Source organism: Corvus hawaiiensis, chromosome 4, assembly GCF_020740725.1.
Source record: "Corvus hawaiiensis isolate bCorHaw1 chromosome 4, bCorHaw1.pri.cur, whole genome shotgun sequence".
NCBI classification, from domain to species: Eukaryota; Metazoa; Chordata; class Aves; order Passeriformes; family Corvidae; genus Corvus; species Corvus hawaiiensis.
In genome coordinates this window covers 3,137,255-3,162,891 of record NC_063216.1, presented here as the reverse complement: position 1 = coordinate 3,162,891, position 25,637 = coordinate 3,137,255, and the positions used below count along the sequence as shown (strand labels likewise).

General features: G+C 39.7%; 1 protein-coding gene across 4 annotated transcripts in view; it reads left to right on the top strand.

Moving 5' to 3' along the window:
- EPS8 (epidermal growth factor receptor pathway substrate 8) overlaps window positions 1–25,637 on the top strand; it is a 127,554-nt gene that overhangs the window by 66,155 nt on the left and 35,762 nt on the right. For all 4 annotated transcript variants that reach the window (XM_048302506.1, XM_048302508.1, XM_048302505.1 and 1 more), the window contains 6 exons: window positions 9,675–9,765; window positions 10,826–10,899; window positions 20,250–20,317; window positions 22,260–22,421; window positions 22,626–22,775; window positions 25,058–25,140. In XM_048302506.1, the coding sequence (XP_048158463.1) occupies window positions 9,704–9,765; window positions 10,826–10,899; window positions 20,250–20,317; window positions 22,260–22,421; window positions 22,626–22,775; window positions 25,058–25,140 (599 nt within the window). In that variant the 5' untranslated portion in view covers window positions 9,675–9,703. The remainder of the gene's footprint in view (window positions 1–9,674; window positions 9,766–10,825; window positions 10,900–20,249; window positions 20,318–22,259; window positions 22,422–22,625; window positions 22,776–25,057; window positions 25,141–25,637) is intronic.

Sequence of the window (25,637 nt, the reverse complement as noted above, 5' to 3'; positions counted from 1 at the left end):
AAACACCGAAAGTTTAAATCTATTTTCTTCCCGCAGATTGTGGGATCTGCTATTGTTCAGCCTATTTGCTTCCAGGAAACAATTGCTGAGTTACATAAGTGCACTGTAAATACTGTGGCAGGGTGTGACTTCAGTCAGCTGTGACCTCAGTTCAGTGAGTTCTTTTACACTTGACTCACTTTGTGCTGAATAACTGTGGCCCCGATGTGGGCTGATCACTTCAGCTCCGATGTTTAAGATAGCGCCTTTTGTTTACTTGCTGAATTTCAATACATTCTTCTTGGGTGATGTGCGCATTAATGCCAACAAAAACTGATGCTCAAGTTTTTTGGTGACCCCAGCAAACATCTCCAGCTGCTGCTGGGATGCAGGTGAGTTATTACGTGTCTGAAAGTGCTGAGAGCTGCGTGGACCACGGTCAAGGTCACGCATCCTACTGCAGTCACATGCCTGTTTTTACGCTCAGGTGAGCGGGAGTTGTCCTTGAAGTTTATTGTTTCAGATTCATGCTTCAGAAGGAAAAACCATCAGGGAAATGCTATATGATAGAGAAGATTGTTTGACTTCACTCTTCTGTGCAAGCAAAGTCACACAGCTCTTCTCGTGTCTCTACTTTACTCCATTCTGCAGTGGAGTAGGAAACGATTTTGGGTTTCCTGGTTGGTGCCAAGGAGGTATTTAAAGCAGAAGGGAGAAAAATAAAAAGTCATGTTCCCTTGAAAAATATTTTTTCCAGTGCATGTTTTTCAGTGACAACAAAATAATTGTATTTTTGGACAGTATTAAATTGAATATCTCAGTTGGGTCAGTGATGGTGTTACGGGTTCTTTTTTTTCATAGATGGGAAAATTGAACAAATTTGTTGTTTGTAAAAGTCAGTGACTGCTGCTGCTAGGATTTAAAATAGCTTATAGTGCAACTTATCCTCCAATTTTATTTAAAAATTAAATTGCCTTCCCTGCCTCTCTTCTACCTCATCTTCAGAGTCTCTACAGGTTTGTTGTTACCTTACCATGTGGACACTGTGTATCTAGGCCCCTTCTCATGATGTCTCCTACTAGTAACAAAATACAAGAGGTAGTGCTCTGGATGGGAAGTCAGGAGCAGCAGTTTCCCCCATAGATTCAAGACAAAGTACTTTTTGTAGGCCCCAGAGTTTGAAAGAAATAAGATTCCTGTAACACAGGGTAAGTTTTAAAGGAAACATACAGTTCTCTGCTGAGAGTGTCTGTGAACCAGCTTCAGAGTCAAACCTCTGTGCTGAAGTAGGGCACAGGTTTGACTCACAGGTATTGCCATTGTTGCTGCCATTCACTGCAGCTTCATAACCACATGTCTTTGAGGACAAATTCTACTTCTTATGTGGCTTATGTGTGTATGACAAGGGAAAACCTGGTCCCTTTTAGGAGGCTTGCTGACTAGATTTGGAATTAATTCAAATCCTTCCCAGGAATCATGTGTTAATTTACTTTCATATATGCATGATGTTGCAAGTACATTGACAATATTAGGGGAATATTTTAAATTACTTCTGAGAATATGAATACTCTGCTAACATTTCTGGCATTAAAAACTTGTTCAATCCCCAAAACCTGTGTTGGTTTAGACTGTGTTACGTGAAGTCATGAGGTTTTGCGTATCAGTCTTGTGAAGCCTTGTTTGCATATTATTTGAGTTAGGGAAGTTTGAAGAGTTCCTCAGCATTATTAGAATAGTATGTGCTCATTTATTAAGTTCTAAAATTAAACTTTTAGATTTACTATTGAGCCCCAGTGTGAGTTTACCCTTCTGCTCAGCATTGCTGATTTGTTGTGGTCTGATCAATAACTCCTCAATTGTACGTATTTGTTCATCTTTATTAAACAGGGCCTTTTCTGTTTTCACTGAATTGCATGGAAACTGCCTTTTTGATTTACTCTTTTGGAACCCTTCTTTCAGCAAGACAGGGAATATGAACCCTTGCCATAGTAAGGTTTGAGGCCTTTCAGATACACGTGACTTTGCATTCAGAGCACTTTACTGGTGGAAGAGCTGAAGATTCAATAAACAGCTAAACCATCAAGGAATGCCATCAGTGGGAGGTCCACAATGGTTTGGAGCCTGGGTGTTTAAGATGATCAGGAAGCCAGTGGATGTTGCTCCTGCTCAACTTTGTCTTGTTTAATTCAAGCTTATAACCTACTACTGGCATAGGAATTGGTTGTCTATGTGAGCAGCTGAGGGACTTCAGTAACTTCACCAAAACTGAAGAAAGCAAATCTGTGAAAACAAGAATTAAATCTCGCCACATTTCTATTAAACTAAGTTAGAGAGGTATTGATGAGTGTTCCTGTCTTTTTGTCCTCCTCCTCCTCCTCCTCCTCCTCCCCCTCCTCCTCCTTCATGTTAGTTTTTATGATCTGGTTGGAGTATGTCATTATATGGTTTCAGTTCAGCTTTTGTTGTGATCTGTACCACGCCAACTTTAATATTGTCCCTGTGTCATGACACGGTTATTAACTTGCAAATAAATGTGGGGATGTGGTTAAACCAGTTTCATTTGGGCAACTCGCAGCAGTATTTTAACTCTGTTGGAAGTTCTTTCATTTTTTGACCAAATGAGAGGAAAACTTTATCTAAAACAACAGACAACACCTAAAGACATTGTTTTACTAATCTTTATATACTTCGGAAGTTTTTAGAAGTTTGCATTTCTAAAGTGATGGCTTGTTGGCTGTACACTGCAAACTGAATTTCAAATTAGTGTCTGGAGTGCCCTCTTTTGAAATCTGATGATCTTATTTGAACTATGATGTATCAAAGAATAAAAGGAAATAAAGGAAAAAAAAACAGAGAGTAAGAAGAAGGGAAATACAGCAGTGGTTTCTGTACTGGGTCAGCAGAATTCACCAGTCCGTGATACCAAGGCAGTTTTGGTTTGTCTGGTTTTGGTTTTATTAAAAAAAATTCAAATTTAAAAAAACAAGCAACAAACCCACCAAAAACCCAAACCAGGACAAGTTTTTGTACATCTCTCTTCAAGTGGAGATACTGAGCGTGTTGTTGCAGCCATGTCGGAATTGGGGTTTATGCCAATCTTTTGCCAGCTCAGTGCTCTACTTGAGGTAGACTCACCAAAAATACTGATGTATGTGGTACATTATGATCCCTTTTTTCTGCTTTCCTCTGCAAATTCCTTCATTTGCCATAGACACCTTTCTCTTTAGACTGCTCTCTGTGTGTGGAAGGTTTTTTGTTTGGGGTTTTGGGTTGGTTTTTTTATCCTTCTTCTTTTACACAAGGTATTCCAGCTGTGGTGATACATTCTGCAAGGACTGCATAATGATCTTGATCTTGGTAATTAATACTCATGTTGCTTTAGATGAGTTGGTTAATTCTCTAATTAAAAATAGCAGTGAGTGGTGGCTTCAGTGCTTGGCATATTTATTAACGTTCCTTTGTTGCAATGGGGATTTTTAAGTCTTTGAATCTTTTGTATCTGTAAAGCTGTTTTATTTTCTTTCAATATGGTTAATTATAAAGCATGGCCCAGACCTGAGTGAAAGGGATGGAAGTAGGTTGCCGTGCCAGAATAAGAACTTGTTTTCAAGCAGGGTCTTTAGTAGTGTGGCAGTAATGAGGACTAAGTCTATGAACATGATCTGTCTGAAGTTTACTCATTTAGTTCTTCCTGTTGCTCTTCATAATTCTCCCCTTTGTCAAAATAAAAGATAGCTATCTTAATTGTATTGTTAGAATATTACTTTAACAATGAATCACTGGAAAATATCATAGTAGGAAAAAGAAGACTTCCAGAGCATTTTTCATCTTGTTAGTTTTTCCTAATGGAAACCTTCTCTTTTAGCTAACAATTACTGTTCTGATATTAAGTCTTCTACTTTGGTCGATAATTATGACAACAAATTTTCTTAATAAATTCATCCTATCCCTCCTGATGAAAGGAATGCTGCTAATGAACTTAGCATCCTCCTCCTTAGTGAAGGACTGAGGGAGGAGTATTAGATTTCAGAAGGCATCAGTGAAAATCAAAACACTTTCTGAAACTGGCAAAACCAGCATTGATCGAGCTTGTCTGCTGCCCTGCACTGTGGAGAAGGTTGTGAATACACTTACAAATCCCTCCGGGGCACTCTCTGCCTTGTCATTGTCCCCTGCCTGGCCAGAGTTGTATTTTTTGTCTGTCGCTGTCTTTAGTTGCTTGAAATGCTTCTACCCCTGTGACCCCTTACCCAAACAGGCAGATAATATTGTGGGGTTAAGTTCAGCTTTCTTTAAGGAGTAGAATCCATGGAGGAGAGGGAGACACACCCAGTCCTTTCCTCCCACCCCCAGGTTTCTTTATCAGGAACCCCAGTTAGCTAACACTGCATCCAGCACTAAAACCTAAAAACAGGATGCAACTCAGTGCAGATTTGCATAAACTAAAATGCAATGTAATTAGTGCTAATGGCCATGCTGGACAACTGCTCTGAATATGGAGAGGACCTGAAAAAAAACAGCATTTTCAAAATTATTTTATTGTGGCTATTGTATTAATGTGTTTCCTGGTGCTTGGACACAGGAGTGAATACTGGAGTCTATACAGCTCAGAAAGTTTCAAAACCCCCCTCATGAATGTAGAGTGGCTTGAGAGAGGCCAAGGGGACAACAGTCACAGTGGTGGTGAATCAAGTTCATCTATTTCGTGCTGAAACTGCAGCATTTGTAGGGCCTGGCTTCCAATTTTCTGCATTGATTTTTGCCTTCATCTTTTCTACCAGCTTTTGGATGCTCCAAATCTGCTTAATAGGAAACTGAAAACATTACAGAGCAAAGCTGCTGCCAGCTCAAAGGATAGCAGTTTTTCTCAGAGAAATTCTGGTATCAGTGCACCGCGGATGGAAAATCCCCAGGGATCATTCCAGAAGTATTACTTACTTATGCATTCATGTGCATTATGGTGTTTATCTCAAGGCAAGATGTCTTACAACCAGCTGAACTCATGTTTGCTCTTGGTTGTGCTCTGAAGCAAGTCCCGAAGCAGAGGGCAGCAGCAACACTTCATCTGGCTCCACAGGATGTACTTCTGTCAGGAGTTTCCCATTTGTAAGATTTGTGGCTGGAGTGAAGATACAAATAGGAGAGTGATGGGTCAGAACAACAAGGTAGACACGAGGAGATACTGTTCAAAAATTAGTAGGGAAAGTGTGTGGGGGTGAACGGGACGAGGTTGGAAAAGAAACAGATGAAAAATGGCAATTAAACAGTTTTTGTACATTCTGTAGGTCAGCAGTGCTGAAAGCTGTGGGACAGCAGAAGAGACATTTTTATTGAATGCACAGTGAGCTATGAGTACGTGGATATTTTTTTTTTTGCTGTTGTTTTGTTCTTCCGTAACACTTTGAAAAGGGGAAGGGTGGAGAGAGAGTGTCCTTATCTGACATCGCTACATTCCCAAATCCACTGGGGAATAGTGTTACTTGGTAATAGTCCAGTGCTTTTTGTTTAGGCTGGAGTTACAGCCTGTGCCTTGGCTGGGGGAGAATTTTGGGGGGTTTTGTGGGTATGTGATAACAATGACATTTCTTAACCAGTAGACAGTTATCATTCCAGCCATTATTGGCTTTCCTGTTCCTTCCTGTGCGTCCTTTTCTCCATAGCCTTTCCTCCTCCATAATTTCTGAAATATCCACATCATTAAGTTGTTTCTCTTTTGGTTTCCATATGACATTGTGATCTGCCACTGGATGGGACTGATCGCTTCAGGGTGAGTGGAAAAGAGCACCAGGCTCTAGAATATCTGATTTTATTTAATGATACAGCTCTACCTTTCTAGAAAAGGTGTTTGGGGTATTTTTTTAAATAAGCTGGGGGATTTTGTTGCTTTCAAACTCCTATTAGGAAATGAAATGGCAGGATGTGTGAGTTGGTGATATACCACATAAATTGCATTGTTTTCCCACGGCTGCCATGCTGCAAGATGGGGAAGACAAAGAATATTTTTGCATTTTGACATTTTTAAAAAAGAGTATTTATGAGTGATATAATCATATTGTGTACTGGCATGATTCCCCCCATGCTTGGGATTAGCACCTGTAACTGCTGACCGCTGAAGGACCAATGTACATCTGTCTCAGAAGTGGTTTGTCTGTTATAAAGGCTGGACCCTTGTCATTTATAGAGCTGCTCACTATCAATATCCCTTCAAAAATAAAGCTGATGGCAGCAGGGAAGTCCCCAAGTGGATTTCTTTTGTTGTTGGGACAATTTAGTGGATTTTTATTGTCTTTGAAAATATAATATTTGTAACTATTTTTTACTGGTTTTAATTATATATTATTTTAACAAACTTAAAGATAAATACCTTGGTACTTGTCTTATTATTAATTATTATTGTATCTATTTGCTTATTATTCTTTTCTTCTTGAAACCTTGCTTAGCTTTCCTGGTTTAAAATACTTCTTTTTCAGAGCAGGCATGATTTAATATTTTCAGGATCCTGAGACATGACCATTTTTGGTCATATTCACAAGTAAACTGTTGATACTTCAGGCCTAATTAAAGAGGGATGGTACAGTTAATTGTGGAGGATGTTTATTTTTAAGTCTAGGATGCCACCATGGGCTGCTGTGAATTGCTGGGCTGAGGTGAAAGGGAAGATTAAAGAGGAAGTGGAGTTTATTAATAGACTCCTGGTTGACAATGGCTTTGCAGTGTGCAGGGGTTGACTTTTGCTACAGGACTGACTGGTTATAAGAGATGAAAGAGCATTTGAGATGAGAAACACAGCAGAGAAAGCTTCACAGGTGAATAATAAAGCCCTGCACATACTGTTACCCTTTTGTGGTTTTTCACTTTTCTTCATCATGTGCTTAATTAAAAAAAAAAAAAAAAAAACCAACTAAAGAGTTTTCCTAAAATGTTTTTTTTCTGAAACATTTAAGTTGAATATGATCAAATTGCCTGATAATTTTGGGGAATCACAAGCAGCTTTTTGATGCTGTTATAAATATTTGAACTAATTATAAATAATTATGGTGAAGGGTTTGTTTGTATTCACATCCAGGAGTTTTCTTGATCCAAGTGACAGAAGCATTGCATGAAATTGCAATAGCACTGAAATTGTCATGTCAAGGTAGCTGTCCTGGCATTTCAAAAGCACTGGAAAATTTCATGAGGGACAGGAAATATTGTTGGTTTTACTCAGCTATCTAATAGCAAGTGGTGTTTTGTTTGCATATCAGCTAAAGCTGACTAAAACTTTTGTGTTTGCTTGGCAGAACAAGCTGCTTGCTGCTTTGTTTTCTTTTTTAAATAGTCAAAATTTTTGGCTTCAGATTTTCAGTATCTCTTCATTCAAAATATTCTGAAGCTTCTTGTATTTCAGTGGTGTTATGCCTTACAGTGGGCAAGTATTTAGTCATGAGAGATGTTTTCTTTGCCCAATGTGAAAATCTGCTGCTCAGCTTCCTTGCCGCTTTAAAACTCAGCGTGTCACGCTGACTTCAAAGGCTGAAGCTTGAAATTCTAATATATTACATTCCTTCTACTTAAAATATCTCTTTCACCACCTCCATAAAATTGAGTGAATACAAATACAAACCAAGTATTTGTCAGATTAAGATGTCAGAGCAGTGGAATTATTCTGAGAGATTTTTAAACCAAGGGGCTTTTTCCCCCCCCCCCAGATCTCACTTTAAGGCAGATAGTTGCAAAATTTGTTATAAATAGGGCTATGAAAAAGACTACAAACCATAAAAGATTATAACAAACCAAAGTATTAAACAAGTGCTATCTTAAACAATGTGTGGGTGAGATGTAAAGTGGGGATACCAAACAGCAGTGGGGATAATTTGTGTGTTTTAGATCTGGTCACTCTTTGGAAGCCAATCACAGGGTAAACTGTTAAGCAGGGCAGCAAATTGAGCGTGGTTGCAGATGATAAGAATTAATAGCTGATATAGAAAGTGTTGAAGAGCTCAGTGGCAGCCTGAGCTGCTGGAGAGGAGCACTCCGAGCAGCTCTGGTCCAGGCAGTCGCTGGAACGGAACAGGGAGTGCACAGTGAGCTGGCAAATTCTGCTGGGAAAATGAGTAGTTGTATCCTTTCGAGTCATGGGATGATTTCAGGATGCTTCCCAAAGGTTGTAATTGCTAATGAATTGAGCAGCACTCAGCACGGGTAGTAATTTATTGGAGGCAGCTGCTGAGGACTGCACTCCATAAAAAGAGTCTTAGAGCAGCCAAACAGGCTACCAGGTTGGATATGTGATTTGTTTATGGGGGAATGAAAGCAAAATGTGCTTGTGCCACTAAAGAGGTTTTGTAAGGAGCAAGCAAAGATTTCAAAGAAAATTAAATAAACTAAAAAAAAAAAAGATATACTAAGCCAAATTATAGCCTGTGTGAAGCCACTAAAAGCAACACCACCCCTTCCACGTGATTTCACTTGGCATGTCAAATACACCTTTGTTCTGGGTAGTTTTGCTAACTGCAGCTGAGGCAGGAGATGCCAAGTGTTCCTCAGAAAGGTATAAAACCTATGTCCTCAGCACAGAAGACCTGCAGCTTGTATGTCTCTTGAACTGGCAGAATTTAGAGCTTAGCACAGATTTTGATTGGCTTTCTGCGTGGAAGAAGGAAGTAGCAGAATGGATGTGGGCACTCAGTAGGTACTGGCAGGTCGAAGAGCTGCTGCTTCTTTGTAAAACAGGAAGAGAGCAGTTAATGTGGGGCAGTGAGCTGCCTTAGCGGCTCAGGAGATCAGCTGGCTGTAAGGCACCTCTGGTGCAAACAGAGCAGGTTGTGCTTGCTTTGGAAATGGAGCTTTTGTAGGTAAAATTTTTATCTGATATACTTTTAACTATTCCCCAGTGTGACTGAAATGTAGAGAAATATTCAAATGTATATTATTCATGTATATATGTAAATGAAGGAATATTTGCCCATGGTAAATTTGAATATGAAAGGGTTATGAAAGTCACTTTCCAGAATCAGTTTTAACTTCAATGGACAGATTATTAAAGGGAGAAGGCATTTTTTAAACTGTCTTATCATGGCCTTTACAGCAGTGCCTTTATATGAAAGGTTTCATTTGGCATGCCAAACTTTCAGGATGTTAAGTGCTGCTTAATTTAAAAAAAAAAAAAAAAAAAAAAAAAAAAAAAAAAAAAAAAAGTTTTCTTAAGTACCAAAATAGCTAACCAAGTTTCCTTTTGTGCTAACAATTGTTTTATTTTGATACTGCATCTAACAACTCAGCTGATATGTTTCATAGAATATGTATCAAAAGGTCATTTCAGAAGTTTCATTTGAAAGAAATGAATTGAAATCAAGCACGCTTGACTAATAAAGTTGCCATTCGGAACATCTTGTTCACTTTTGCAGTAGATGTTGTTCTTTGTTTAGTGAGCCTTTTATTTCTACAGCTATTCCTAAAGACCATTGTGTCAAAAATAATAGCTTTGTTCACTAAATTATAAATTATTTGAAGCAATAACTATCAAATTGCTACTGGGAGAAGTTCCATGGCAAGTCTTGGAGGCATCACCGGGATGCAGTTAATAACAATTGAGCTTGTTGATGCAATTTCGTTCCCATTTCAACCATCATTTTCTCATTAGGTTTGTATTACATCTGCATTAAACCTTTGTCTTTTAAGACACTCAATTCATGTGCTGTTGTTTCTTTTCCTAGGTCGTTTCTCCCAGTGAGGGGCAGTAAGAATGAATGGACATATATCAAACACCCCTCCCGGTGGATATGGAAGTTACTTTCCTCAAATGAAGTAAGGTTATGCCTTTGACTTTCCTTTTATGGACAAAATAGTGTTGTACTTCCTTCTTTAGGTTTTCATTGCAGCTAGAGCTATGATTAGTAGATCTCATTGGAATTACACGAAGGCATTTTCTTTAAAAGAGTGAGGGGTTTGCAAATTGTGGAGCCAAAGTGACAGATACTGTCTGACTGATTTCTGTATTAGTGTAAGGGAAAGCTGTGTTGCTGCACGGACTCACCTGGAACAGGAAGATAAATTGCTGTAGCCATGACATCCTTGTTATGTTACTCAGAGAGGTCTTTGTGTGCCTGAGATGGTTAAGGTTAGCTCTGAGTGAATGCATTTTTATGCATAAAAGATGAGGCTGCCTCTCCCATCTGTGAGAACAGACTGTTTCCCAGTAAACAGAACTGAGCAGGTGCTACCTGGAAGTGTTAGCTTGCCTAAGATAAGAGGATGATCCCTGTATCAGACTTACTGACAACACTGATGAGAATTTACCTATCTGACACCAAGGAACATGTATTCCTATATGGAGCAGGATATCTGTGCTGTCTCGTGCTTCTCATATTGTTGTCCCTTTAAGGTGAACTCGTGTATGATGCATTCTTGAAGCACTTGTGGTCATATTGCCTTTTCATTTGCATAAGACAGTGACAGTCATTTTAAGTGTTGCATTAAAAGCAGTTAAAATTCTTAGAAGCTATCAACACTTGTGGACACAAGAAAAAATACCCCAAATCCTACCCAAGTCTTTGGCATAGTCATTATTATTGTTGTTGTTATTATAATTTCGCAGTGAATTTTGTTACTTGAATTAAAGTGGTGTTTGTTTGTATACCACATCCCGCTTGTGCATGATGTATTAATGCAACAAAAGAGAACCCAGAAAGGTCTGCAACCCAAGTGGAACATTCTTCCTCATATTTGTGGTGTGGAACAAATATCCAGTATCATTCCCTCTGTTACTAATGCTGTCGGTATGTGTAGTCCTATATAAGGGGAGGGGTTTTCTCAGTGCCTGCCAAATACATCCATACAGAAGATAATCAGAAATGTTTTCTTCCAGTGGCTATGGCTCTCCAACGTTTGCTCAGGCGGAGAGGGAGCAGAATTCAAGAACAAGTGCAAAAGCTCTCTATGGTAAGGCAGCACAAAGTCTCTAAACCTCTTTGCGAAATTGCTGTTTAAATACTGATTGTGATGTCGTGGTAGAAATATTTTACACAGATTAATCTGAAAGTGTGTGTACATACACATGGGTGTGTCTGTCAACTAACTTAAAAAACAAAGTGGCTTCGTTCCTACTAAAGCTAACTAGAAAATGCTCAGTGCACTAAGTAGAGAGCTCCCACCTGCTCATTTTTCAGGCAGCAATGTGCAAAGCATTCATCACAAAACTCAGTGATCCTATAGCTAAGGTATGCACCAGGGAGAAGGCATCCAGGGGTTTAGCTGGGCTGTGGGTTTGATTTGACCTGTACCGCCTTCTGCCCCCCCAGCTTCATCCCCTCTAAGCACAAAAGGCACTTAAAATATTATTCTTCTTTGGCACAAGGATTTAATGGAAATCAGAGTTGGTATAGCAGATTTGGAGTCCTATTTGGCGTGCTGTTTTCAGCAGGCTCTGTGACTGTCAGATGTGATGTCACTTACAAATGCCTAAAGGTGGTTGCACTCGCCTATTACGGTATCCCCCAGCCGTAGGGAGGAGAGGAGAGATCCAACAAGCAGGAATTGTGCAGCAAGATTGATTGATTGATTATTTTACAAACTCTTTTATAGACTTTTTTCTTCATAGTCTTAATTGGACAAAGGATCAGCCACCCCTTGGGGTGATTGGCAAAAATCCTAAAACATCCATTGTCAAAATATTTTTCTACTGTACCATAAACAAAGCTCTGCACGGTCGCAGGTGTTCATAGCTTATAGACCTCTGCTACTCTCTTTGTGAGAGAGAAAAGTATCTCATGGCACTGGAAAGAAGCAAGAGAAATTCTTGCTAGCTGTATTTTTGTATCCACACTCACCAGCTACAACTGCTAGTATTTGTCTTGGCTGTACACACTACTCTCCAGCCTAATGCCAAATCACTGTGGAGGAGAAATGCAGTCATGTTCCTTGCCAGCCAAATTGCACCATTTTCAGGTCATCCTCCTCCACTGTGAATACATCCCACTGATAGCTGTGCTGGTAATGGAAGTAGAAGCAGCAGTGAGGCTGTGAGAAGTTCTGCTTTGTAAATCTGTGCCTGTTGCTAAATGTTCTTTTGAAAGTCAATATGACTGATGAGGACAAGGCTTCCCCTGAGAACCTGGTCCTGTGCTGGACCCCTCAGACATCAGCCAGCTCTCCCTCTGGGCATCTGCCACTCTTCTGCAGGTTAACCAGCTGGAAAGCTCGAAGAGCAGTGGCTAATAACTGCAACATCCCAAGTAGTAATCTTTTCTCCCTCCTGTTTTGGCTGGAGTGATGGCTGGGAGTGAGCTCAGAGGTTAGCTCCCTAACTCCTCAGAGGTTAGGGGAGTGATGGCAGCATGCTTTAGAACCTTAGAATCATTTTAGGTTGCAAAAGACCTTTAAGATCAAGTCCAGCCATTAACCCAGCACTGCCAAGCCCACCGCTGAACCATGTCCCCAGGTGCTTCATGTACACATCTTCTAAATACCTCCAGGGATCGTGATCCAACCACTTCCCTGGGCAGCCTGTTCCAGTGCTTGACAACCCTTTTGGTGACAACATTTTTCCTAATATTCAGCTTAAACATGGTGCTGCATGTGAACCACTCTGAGTTCAAGTTTACTATGTTTTAGTGCTATGCTACTAGAGTCAGTTACCTGATGTAGTGCTGAAGGCAGGAACTGCAACTGAGGAAATTTCTGAGCTGATCAACTTAAAGAGTGATTTCTGCATCCTGTATGGGTTCACTCAACAAACTGATTGCAAGTGTTGACAGAAATAGCAGCTGGTAACAGAAACCAGCAAGAGACATTGCAAAAAAACCTTAGCAGATTATTTCTTTATGAGATACGATAAGAGTGTTGTGATCCCTTTTTCATTTTATGTCATCATCATAATTTTTCAGGAGTACAGGGTTTGAACAGTGTGGCAGTATCAGTGTCTTAACTATGTCCTTTAATCTTTGTGGGCTTTTAAAATCTCTCTGAGCTTTTTCATATCAAACATGATGGGATGGTCATGTGTCAGGAGAAGATAGGGACAAGTGAGTAAATGTGATGTATACAATGGTATTTTTTTACTTCCAAAGTACTTAACTGAATTCAGGTACTAGTTGAAAATGCTTGCCATGGAACTGCTGGGTGGTGGCTCCTGTAAAATGAATCCTTGTCCTTGGTTCACTTCTGTAGCTGGTAGATATATCACAAAACTGTAGTTGCAGTTGCCAGGAGCTGAATGAAACAGAAGGATCAGTTATTCTGGAGCTCCAAGTAGCTATGTATTGGCACAGCTTTTAGAGTGGAGTTTGCACATTTTACTACTTTTGCTCTGTTTTATGCACATAGAGAACTAGGCTGTCGCTACCATCACATGCATGAGCTGGAGAAAACAAGGAAAACACCTAAAATCCTTCTCAAATTCAGGGCATTTCTTCTAATTTTTAGCAACCAAGTTGCTATTCTTCTGCATCCCACACGTGCCTCTTCTTCCTTTGTGATGTTAAATTTTCTGCGCATACTGTCTGAAACAGGGTGGGAAGCAGCTGAGTGACATTGGAATTGTTAAAATGTGTTGAAAACGCTCGTTACAAAGTGTTTAATTGATAGTTAACAACTAACTGAAGTATTTTATTTGCGATTCATGAGTCTGAGATCCTATAAAGCAGGAGGAAGCTGTCTTCGCTTTCTTTTTCTATGTTGATGTGTACATATATTTTAAATGTATGTTTTATATTATTTAGGTTAATTCAGAAAGCTCATGTGTTTAATAGAGTCACTTATACTGGAAAAAAAAAAAATTTTACTGTAAAAGTAAAATGGACTGTGGTTTTTTTTTTGCTTTACTAAAATGTGACAATGTGACATAAGCAGCAAACTTTCCCCATCAAAATGTTCCTTTTCTTGGAAAACCTGAGGGTCGTTTGGACCAAGCCACATATTCATGACTATCAACGAGTGAAAACAGTACCTGGGCTCCTAAGTGACCACTTGATCTTGAACTCAATTTCTTCCAAGCACTGTAAAGACTAAACTAAAATAAACATGATTATTATTACCATTATAATTGTTATTATTACCAATACAATTATTGTTATAATTATCACCATTATTATTTTTACTACTTATTATTGCTTATTGGTATAAGTGTGTATGTTTATGTATATACACAGGCATGTTTGTGTCCTGGCATGAAGTTTATGCCTTAGATCCCATTGCTGAGGTGATTCATGACTGTTCAGCCCTTCAGCCATCAGACAGAAGGTTGGCCACAGTGCAGTGGGAAAGGAGGCTGGAATATTATTGGTGTTACCAGCAGTTCAGCTAAAAACCAGACTGGAGCCATTGCTATCTCTACTGTGCCTGTCTGATAGTGAAAACTTCCCTGCAATTGCCTTTTTTCCTGTGTCAAATAATCCCTTTGTTTTCACTTATTTCCTTCCTGAAATGAACTGCTTTCTATTTGCATGACAAATCTCTCTCTGAACCGCCAGGGAAAGTGCCCTCTGCACATTTTTATGGGCTTTATTTCATCATTTGCTTCCTGATCTTTCCATCTGAAATGGGTTTTGGCTCCTGCTGTCATCTGTTGTTCTAGCACTGGCTTCTCCATCTGTCTTGAGCAGTTCTGCCTGTGGGGAGACGTGCAGCAGTCTCAGGGCTGTGCTGGGGCTTTGCCAGCCAGTGGCACGGTGTGGAGCAGCCTCATTCCTCAGGAGGAATGAACCAGGAGCTCAATCCAGATTGTCAGATTATTGTGCAGCATGGAACTGAAAGGTGTTGCTAAAATTGTCTTTGCACAGCGCGTTAGAAAGGACTGGGTGTTGTGTACACCGAGTTTATACTCTCACAGCTGTGATTTGGAGCTGGAAGTGGAACTGCCTGTGTATTTCTGCTTTGCTCACATGCCTCATTCAGAGCAAGAACTGCAGTGTAACAAATTCAAGGAATTCTCAAGCAGCTCCCAGGCAGGTAAATGAGTCCATTGAAAGAAGCCATCCAAGTAACATGCTTGTAGCATTTTGATTCTCAAATTAAGTTGACAATTGACTTCTAAACGACACACTTCCTTTGACAGCTAGTTCCACACAGCCAAGCTTGTGGCATAAATCTCTGAAAGTGATAGTGTTTGCACCTCTGAAAAGGAGATTTGGTTTGAACTTGAGTTTTGACCTTTGTCCCCGGATGTTTAGGTCACGTCTCCTGCACTTTGCTCGGCCTCAAGCAGATTTTTTTCTGGCTGGGCTGCAATTTCTTCAGCAATTCATGTTATCAGCAGTCAGTCCAATGCAGATAAATGGTAGTAAACTAAGTATTGGGCTTTTCTGCTTGATGATGTGTGGAAATATTTTACACTGTCACTTCAGGATTCTTAGGACAGATTGTGGGGCAGACTCTCAATCCATGTCTGTGTGGATTGCCATCAAATTTCAGAGCAATCTACAGTCCTGTTTATCGGTGTCGTCTCTACACTGTCTGGTAGTGTTTTTGACTTGGCCAAAAGTCTTTGGTTAAGGGGTTTCTTTTTGTTTTCTGCTGTTTTGGATGCTTTCAAAAATGAAAATAAAATCAGTAGTTTTCAACATCTCTTTGGAAACAAAAACATGGTCTGCTCCTGGTGATTGGTGAATTCAATAATTTCACAAAACATGAATAGCAGTAACATCCATCCACATCAGACATCAGGAAGAGTACTAGTTTCTGTGGATCAATGTTCCTGTTCCTCTGGAAGCTTTAGTAGCTAGTAGATCTTACATTCAGGACCTATAAGTGAAATGCTGTGCTGCTTTTCACCTTATTGCCTTTGTGTCGTGAGAGATTTTATTTTAATCAAATTCTTCTGGGTTGCATTTGCTAAAGATTGTGGTTAAGAATTTAACTTGAATGTCTTCTGCCATGATCCTCTTTTATTTTTTTTTATTTCACCAGAGAGGAAATCCTTTATGTAAATGGTGTGCAGCATATCGGCAGAGTTTGAGCTAACCTGGTATTAAGACTGCACTGTACTTTAAATGCTGGATGGAGGAGCTGCAATGAGTAGAGTATGTAGGAAAAAAACTCAATAATTTTGACAGTTTAATTCATTTTTTGGTAATTTTATGCACCGTATCTGGAGGTCTCTGTTGTAGTATTTCACTTCAGCTTCAATAGCCTCTTCATGCATGAAGGGACCTGTGAGAGGCTGAGATTGATTGGGAGGATTAGGAGAGTGAAACAGAGCATACAAAACATTATTCTGTTTTCAGTGTCAGGGGTTGACCCCAGCCAGCAACTGAGGACCTCCCCATTTGCTTGCTCATTCCCTCTGTCTCCTCTCTGCAGCAGAATAGGGGGGAGAATTGGAAGAGCAAAAGCAAGAAAAAAACCTGATGGATCAAGATAAAGATGGCTTAATAGGTGAAGGAAAGAGCAGGGAGGAAAAACACCTGAGTAACACAAAGGCATTTACTCACAACCTTCCATAAGCAGAGCAATGCCCGGACTATCTGGGCAAGGAGGCTTTGGAAAGACTACCTGCCAATTTTTTTGCTGAGCAGGATATTAAACAGTATGGAATATCCTTTTGGTCAGTTGGGGTCAGCTGTCCCAGCTGTGTCCCCTCTCAACCTCTTGTGCAGCCCCAGCCCACTCACTGGGGCAGCAGAATAAGAAATGGAGAAGGCCTTGACACCATTCAGCAGCAGCTAAAATATCCCTGTGTTATCAGATCCAAAATCACCTCCATCTTAGCCAGACCCGCTACATTCAGCACATCAGCAAATTGTGTTGCCCATTTTCAAGAACAGTTCGTGTAATAAATCAAGAGATGTTTTAAGGTTTCTCTAAAAGCAGTCAGATGAATATTCATAGGTAATAATCCGTCACTTTGATACATGAAAGAGTTGAGACATGGAAGCTGCATTTCCAGAAGAATGGCAATAAGCAACTCTGTAGGAAAAGACAAAGAAGTTGTAGACAGATGTAGAAACCTGTGGGAGTCCCGTGCTGAGATCTCTCTGACTTGGAAGTGGAAACACAGAAGTGCTGTAGGAGGGAGCAGCAGTCTCTTGTGTCATCTGGATAGAGGACAGAGAACAGGTTTGCAGGCTCGTATCAGGTTTTGTAGCTGCTCAAGGCAGTGGAGCTGGAGGGTTCAGCAGGAGGAGTGCAAAATGGTTTGTGTCCTTTCTGATGGCAAGGTGAGAACTTTTGGAGAGTTGTAGGTAGAATCTGGGACAGGAGCCAAACACTAGGAGAAAGCAGAGGCTGAAACTTCATTTTGAGCTACTGGCAAAAACCATGGGACAAGGCATGCATTCTAGCTGCCATTCTTCTTCTTTTATTTCCTTTCCTTTTTGTTTTTAAATTTTTTTCTTCCTCTTTCTCTGTGCCATGTTCATATTGTCGTGGGGGGCTATTCTTCCTTCAGTGTGATTCATGCCAGGCAGCCAAGAAAACCATGTCTCAGGGAGCCTGGGTGGTGAGCAGCTGTAAGGGAAAGGAGACCCACTTACAAACCACTGGATTGTAAAAGGTTTGAAAAACAAAGGCTGAAGACAAGGCCTTCCACAATGGAAGAATTTTGCCTGATGCCAGGATGCCTATTAGAAGATGTATTTTGAAGGGTGAATAATTTCAGGGTGCAGCCGTAGTATCCCCCTCCAGATCCTCTATAGCAGTGTTTCAGTTTCAGCTGAAATGCTCTGTTCTACTCTAAATGGTAACTTGGGTCTCTAGCAGGTTCTAATTTTCATTCTACCTGCATTAAAGAGACAAATTGGTAAATATGAACTGCTCTCAGTGTGGACTCTCAAGTGTTGTGTCTGTACTTTTTGTTTATTAACACAAACACTGATTGACTTTTGTTAAATGTAAATTTTATTAAAGTTCTTGTAACTATTATATTGTCATTAACAACGCAGAACTTGAGGGGCTGTCCTCAGCTCTCAAGTGTAGGCAGCCACAGATTTGATTACCACTCAGAATGCCCTGTCTCTTCTACAAACACTCTTGTTCTCACCATGGCAGTGTGTGTTGAACGCCTTTCTTTCCATCATGTCTGACTGGGAGTGTTGTGCTGCTCTTTGGGAGTGGATGAGTTAATCAGTGCTACAAATGGTTTTGGAATTCCTGTTTTAACACAGGACAAAACTTAGGTGAGGCAGAATAAGGAGCCTCCTGCAAAATTTACTCTCTTCTTTTTAATTCCTTTGGAGCCTCTACATATGCCAGACTTTCTTTGTTTATTTAAAGCAACTCCAACTGTTACTCTTTGCAGCATTGATAAATTTTACAGTGGTTGTAAACTTTCTCATGCTTGTTTAATTTAATAGCATAAAACTTACATTTTTGTTTACCTAAAAGAAGATAACACTCAAAACTGAGTATTTGGTGCATTGTTAATTGAAACAAGTAATTTTTTCTTTTTTATTTCAAAGCATATATTCTTTCTTACTGAACAGTATTTAAGTATCATTTACAGTCCACAGCAGAAGACTGCTAACTGATCCCCTTGGAGATGTGAATAATTCTATGGGAATAAACTAGATACTGCTTTTTAATCCCCTTGTTCTTTAGGAACAGATGGACTTTACTTCTTCAGATCATCATCCAAACAAAAAAAGAAAGGTAGCAAATCAGGCAGTACTGCTTTACTGACTGCGTTTTTGGGGTGTGCATGTGTGTGTGTTGTGGTTACAAAGACAATCAACTGAAAAAATAATTTAAGTGACATGCTGCAAAAGCAGAAATAGTAGATACAGATGGAATAATGAGTGTTGATCCTCTGCCCTGGGATTTCAGAATGATGCATAATGAAAGTAAGATATCTATTTTTAAATGTTCACACACCTGGCTAAAAATTCTGATAATCTGTGGTGTTCTTAAGTTTGACTGTTTGCACACTTCTCTTGCTGAAGCAAACTGAGCAGCTGCTGTACAGGATTAGGATGGCTCTCTTCTGTGAGTGGCATTTGTCACCGTGGGAGGGGGGCTTCAAGCCAGTGATGTATTTCAGAAACTTGTTTTTCATGAAAAACACTGCAAAGGGGAGAGATAATGGTGTGTTTATAAAATGTGACAAATGCTTCCACAAGTGACATCTGAAAATGAGGGCACTGCTGTTTTTGCACCTGGAATTCCTGTGTGAAGGAGCCCTGGTCACAGAAGAGACCTTTGCAGGGGGGCTTTTATGATGTCCTCACTGCAGATCTCTGTATGTCACAGATCATATGCTTGGTAGTATTTAGATTTTTTTATTTTGCAAAAAGTAACCTAACCTTCCTGTCAACAAAATCACTTCTCTTTTACCTCCAGCTACTCCAGGTGTGATGAAATTGATGTATTTTGAATTTTCATCATATGAAAAAAAATCAAACCACCTATTTTACTTGAAGAAAATCTCAGAAACTGAGATTTTAAATGAAATATAGAAAAAAAATGACCTACTTCCAGAGTTTCCTTAGACCCCTCTCAGCCACTCCCTTAGTGACTTTTTCACAACAAAGCTCCTGATGTTCCAGATCAGGCACTTAAGTGATTGTAGTGAAAAAACCCCAACATTTCCATATGTTGTATTCAATTCTTTTCCACTAGAGTTGAAAAGTGTTCTTCAGTATTCATCTAAATTCATTATTTTGAGGTGTGGGTGTGTGTTGTGTCTTCATCTTGCTTTTCCCCATCCTTCCTCTCCTGTTTTAACGTGCATCTATTGTACAGAGTAAAAGACACGTGATGTTTCTGTTTTTGCAGCATTGTGTTCTGTTAGCTGAAAAGCATTCCTGTTTAGAGATATTTTGGTGTATATATGTATATTTCCACGCCTATTTCTACATTAGCAATTCAATGAATTGAATACTTTATGAAGAAATAAAGGATGAGTCAGGTCTTTTTTTGTGTGTGGCTTTGCCGTCTTGCAGATTTAACCTGAGAAGTGTTTGGATATATCAGAAAATACTTTTGCTTTCAAGGGCGTTCATATAAACACAGCGAGCCCAATGCTAGTTTATCACACTGCTACTAAAGTGGCAAGCCAAAGATTTTAATAATCAGGCTTCCCAAGGAAGTGTTTCCAGTCAGAGCACTGCTCCCCTCCGGTGTCCTGACTCACTGGATGAGATAAGTGCTTTTGTGTGCACCCACCAGCTCTCTGTTAACATTGCTGACGTAAGAATGGACCCTGTGGGGTGTTGGTATTTTCTGCTGAAATACAGATATTAACCACAGCTTATCTCCTCTTCTCTTATCTACAATTGTCCAAAGTATCTCTGAGAAACACTCAAGACACCAGGATGAGACATTGAATGAATAATTATTCTTTCTTTTCCTCCCATCTCTAGAACAAAGGAAGAACTATGCACGAGACAGTGTCAGCAGCATATCTGAAACGTCACAGTATCACGTAGAGGTGAGATGAGAGTGAGACACCAATTACAGATTTCAGTTGCATGCAGTTATTTTTGCCTACATGTTTTCTGAGGATATACAAGCTTGAAGGCACATGCATCTTCCAAAATATCCTGCCAGCCTGGGGTCACTTCAGAACAGATTACACTGAAATGTCTCAAATTCTATAGCTTTGCTGTAATGAGCTCGAATTTGGATGTAGAAAAATGTAAGCAAAGTTGTGTGTAGCTTGGCAAACAGCCAGGACTTCTCAACGGGGCATCAAGACAACATCTTGTCCTGCCCTGTCTCTGAACCTGGCTCCTTGCAAAGATGAGGCACAGCTGAATAACGCTGTGCTGCTGGCAAGGCACACTGGATGATATTTAAAACTAATACTCTGATCAGCTATAATCAGCAGAGGTATTAGAATATTCATAAAGTGCTGAGCATTAACCCCTCAAAGCCCCAGTGAGTCGAATATGTAGCAGTTAAATACGTTCTGCCTGCACAGATTCTTCCCCAGTGTGAAGAGCAAAGTGTGTAACTTGCTGTCTTGAGCTGCTTTGCAGAATTACTGCATGCTGCTCTCATATTTAAAATACTCAGCAGGGTCAGCCTGAGTGCCTGTATGTAACCTGTTAAGCACTTTTAAATGTAGTGCCTCCTTTTGTAGCCTTACTTGGGCTCAAACTTTCTCCTCCTGCCATCAGACCAGTGCCATGGGTTAAGCCAAGTCTTGCAAGTACCACGGATTCTCAGCTCCTTTTTGCTGGGTTTTAAATCATCTGTGGATTGTGAGATCATATGCAGAAGACTCCTAATTTCAAGTGCTTCAGTACTATGATCAGCTCATCAATAAATACATGTGTTGGTTCTGATTGCCTGTCTATTTTTGTGTGGTTTCTTCATAACAGTTTAGGTCCTGTACTGACATTACAATTAGTACTTGCATTTGGAATCTAGGCATTCCTGGGTAAGCAGCCAGTACAGAGTTTGTTTCCCTTTACTTCTTTTAAATGCTTTGATTATATGCAGCTTACACCTACTTTCTTCTCTGTAATTGCCAAGTGCTGTTATCCTGTAATAGAAGAAAGCACAGTTAATTCTTTTTTATTATTTTTTAAAGTTATGTAGAAGAAAAATATGCAGGCATATATTAAATGTGGTTCAGCTTGAATGAGCGTTACCAGATCTTCAATAAGGATGTGAAGGTGGATTTATGCCTGAACAAAATGAAACAATTTTGTGGGTTTTCTTGCACAGTTGGCATGCTGAAGGAGAAATTGCCACAACCATAATGACAGGGAAGCTAGCTGAGGTGATGTTTGTGAGGTACTATTTATTTTCCAGGCCATTAATTGAATCTGGAGAATATTCCAAGCTGATGGTGAGCAAAAGTAGTTACTATTTTCTACCGTGTTGCACATAAAAGTGACCAGCCTGTCCATAAGGTGTCCCAGTTAGATGCAAGCCCATCCTGGTTGCCACCAGCAGGCTACCTGGCAGCTCTGGAAGAGATGAGGACACTCTGGGTCCGGGTGGTGGTGGAGCTGCATTGGCAGTGAGCTTCTGGGAGGCTTCCGCTGGCACCTCCTGAACTGAGCTTGCCAGGAGAGAGAGAGGTTTTCACACCTCAAGAAAGCTAATTAAAACTCATGGTTTGGTTCTAGCTTTGGTACCTGAAGGATGTCAGAATGTGCCTTCAAGTCTAACTGCTTAGAGCAGTGAGGAAATGACAGTGGCTGTCGAAAAGCAAGCTACAAAAATAAGTTGACTTAAAATGACATTATGGACTAAACAGCCTTTCTCATGTATTAGAGGTGGGCTCTGTCATACACAAAGGCACTTTTACTCATGAATAATTTGCATTGCTACTTCCTGACAATTTAAATACTGACACTTCTGAACAATAGGGAGAATTGCAATCATAATATCTTTTAAATGTGTGTCTTATTCACCAGCACTTGACCACCTTTGTTCTGGACCGAAAAGAGGCAATGATTACAGTAGATGATGGAATAAGGAAGCTGAAATTGTTGGATGCCAAAGGCAAAGTGTGGACTCAAGACATGATTCTTCAAGTGGATGACAAAGCTGTCAGTTTGGTGGACTTGGAATCAAAGGTAAGATCTGTGAGTGACAGTCTCATTTTCAGAGAGAGAGAGAAAAAGGGAGCAAGCAGAAAAACGATGTATGTGAGACTGAAGATTTTAATTAGCTTATTATCACTTTCCCTTTTTAGCTCATGCAGTTTTTCTGAGATCAGTACACTGTATAGTAAGGTGGTATTTTGTGTTTCCTTTTTTTTTTCCCCTCTCTTCTGACAGAATGAACTGGAGAATTTTCCTTTAAGCACAATTCAGCATTGCCAAGCTGTGATGAATGCATGCAACTACAATTCAATTCTTGCATTAATATGTAAAGAACCAACCCAAAACAAGCCTGATTTGCATCTTTTCCAGTGTGATGAAATTAAGGTAAGATAATAATGGAGGTCTGCTGTGACTTATTTGCATAGGGGAGATTGTATGAATTGACCAGTACAGTGGATAAAGACAAATGAGCTGATTCATAGAAAATAATTCTGTACTTCTATTCTCATAAATATGCTAAAAGATAATGCACTTATGATATCAGCACTACTGACAGTATGTTAGTAAATGTAGTGTGGTTTGTATTGCAAAGGAGTAATCCAGTATTTAAGCTGAATCCCTCATGCACATTCAAATATGTCCTTACTCTAAATATTGGTTCCTGGGCTCTGTAGCTGCTAATTTAGGTTGGCAAATGTATAAAGCTCTGGAAAAATATCTATGGTTTGCCTTCACACTTCTGAAAAAAGTGGTGTAAAGGAATTTGAGTTGTCTCAAATTTGTTTTATAACCTGCAAAGAGCTCATCTGAGCCCTGAGTCTTACCTACTCTTTCTGCTCTCCTTGTCACTGAACAATTAAACATTCTCTACATCTCACCTCTCTGCATCTCTGCTCTGCTGGAGAGATCTTGAAAGGGAAAATATTCCTTGCAGGAGGGGCGAAACAAGGAAAGAGGTTGCTAGTCTCTGATTAAAATATTACCTTCAAGTGTAAATTATTTTCTTAATGTATTCTGCAATTCTTCTTTATTTCTGAGGTTATAAATTTTAATTTTGTCAGTTATTCTCTGTAATTCCAATTGATAATTTCATGGGGATTTCTTAATTCCTTTGTAGTAGTTTGTATCATTGTCTTGAAACAACAGATTGTTAATCACACTGTGCAACAGTTTTGGAATGAGTGTGGTGAGAGTGGTGTGAGGATGATTAGTTATTCTGTGATTTGTTGCACAGAACTTGCTGTTTGAAAGGAAAGTGAGACCCTATCAGAAGTTCAGGGGTTATTATGTTAAATAATGTGGGGATCCCTTTTGAAGAGTGTTTGGACCCAGCTTCTCAACATGTGGAGTTGGTCTCTTTTCATTTCATTTTTCAAGTTGTTACTCTATGTACCCATAAAAATGTAGAGTATGTAAGCATGACTTGGGAGTCCAGGATCTCCCTTTGTTCTGAGGTATTGTTTGATTCTGTGGCCATACCCTGGGGTTTTTTCCTTACCTGTGAAACTTTTTCTGGTTTTGAAAGTTCAGGTCCTTGTTGGCTTTTCCCTGCTTTTGTTAGAAGTTACAAGCAACCCCAGGAGCCTCTGCAATAAAAAATAGTTAAGAATCAATACCATTTGGGGCATTCTAACATTTCATAAACAAGAAAAAATTTAAATAGTAAATACCAAGAGTGTTGGATTAGTGGAAATCTTCTGGGTTTAAGTTCCTCTGATCCTCTAAAGTTTTTTTCTATTAATTCTGTAAACTTATGGTATCCCTCATAACTATTCTGTAGCGCAATCCATTATAGCCTGAAAAGTTCTGTAATCCCCTTGAATCCTAAATTCAACAATGTCTTCTGGTCGTAGCAGAAGTTACATGCTCCTCCCAAAAAGGTATGTACTTCTGCATTATGAGGGTACTAGGAAAGAAGTGGTCCTTGCAGAGTGAGCCAGACACTGACAGATCTGGGCTTTGACAGCCTTTGCAGGAAATTAATTTGTCAGCTGAAGACATGTAACAGAGCATTCTAAATCCTACGAGAAGCCATGACCTATTTAATGCAAGATCTATTAAAATAATGCTTTAGATGTGCATCAAAATTTCACTTCTGGGGCCACTGGTGGAGGCAGGCTGCAGTTGTGGAGTGGCAGGAACGTACAGATTAGGGAATCTTCTGAAAAATTCATCTTCTGTTACAACAGAGAGAAATTGGAGGCTGTCATTATTTCTGAAAGGAAATTGTTTCATTACGAGTTACTTTCTTAATGCTTATGCTGCTGCCGTCTATAGTGGTTTGGCTGCTTCTGTGTATAACAGGTTTTCTTTTTATACTATGAGACAAACAAAATACTTGAGACAACCAGAAATTACGTATGCAGAGGGAAAAAGTAGCTTATGCAATAGCAGTTGACTTGAGGTAATTACAGCTGTTCAGACAAATTTGGTATCTAGATTACGTACTTGTGTGATGATAATGCTTGAGATTGGAGTAGTGACAAAAATACCAACTCCCAGATTTTGTTCTGTTCTTTGTTCTGTTTATGTGTAGCATAATTTGTCCCAGTGCTTTTAAATAAATGGGATTTGGTAAGGTATTCTCTATCTAAAGGTGAGATATTTGTTTCATATATCTGGACACAGTAGCTGGTACCTGATATTTTCTGCTCCTGTCTCCTTAGGCTACCTTTATTCATGAAGATATTGAAAGTGCAATCAGTGACAGCAAAAGTGGGAAACAAAAGAAGAGGCTTGAAACACTGAGGTAAAAATCCAACTTCTTGGCAGTGTGTGGGATCATCAAATAGTGTGACAGCCTTCAGAAGCTCTCCAGGTCTGCCTGCTGTCCTTTGGGTTTTTTGGGGGGCTTGAGCTTTTTTCCTTCCAGCTAATAATGTACTTCCAAAGCCATCTGTATTAAAGCCTTATCTTGCTTTAATAATTTTCTCACGTTCTGTCAGTTTATGGTGTCAGTCTTACCTTTCCCAAGTCCACCTTAGCGATGGGAACAGCTGAGATCAATTCCACTTGCCAGAGAATGGCATTGCATGTCTCAGTTCTGCATATGGGTCAAGTAGTTCAGAATTTAAATTGAAAACACAAATTCCCCGTAATTCCAAGTGAATAAGATTATGCTAAAAGGCTTTGGGATCTGAAGATGTTAAATAAAACAGCAACTGAAGATTGAATAATCTTCCTGCCTGCCTGTTTAATGATGCTGAAGACTTCTTGTTTCCCTGGTAGCAAAAGCTTCTCTGCCAG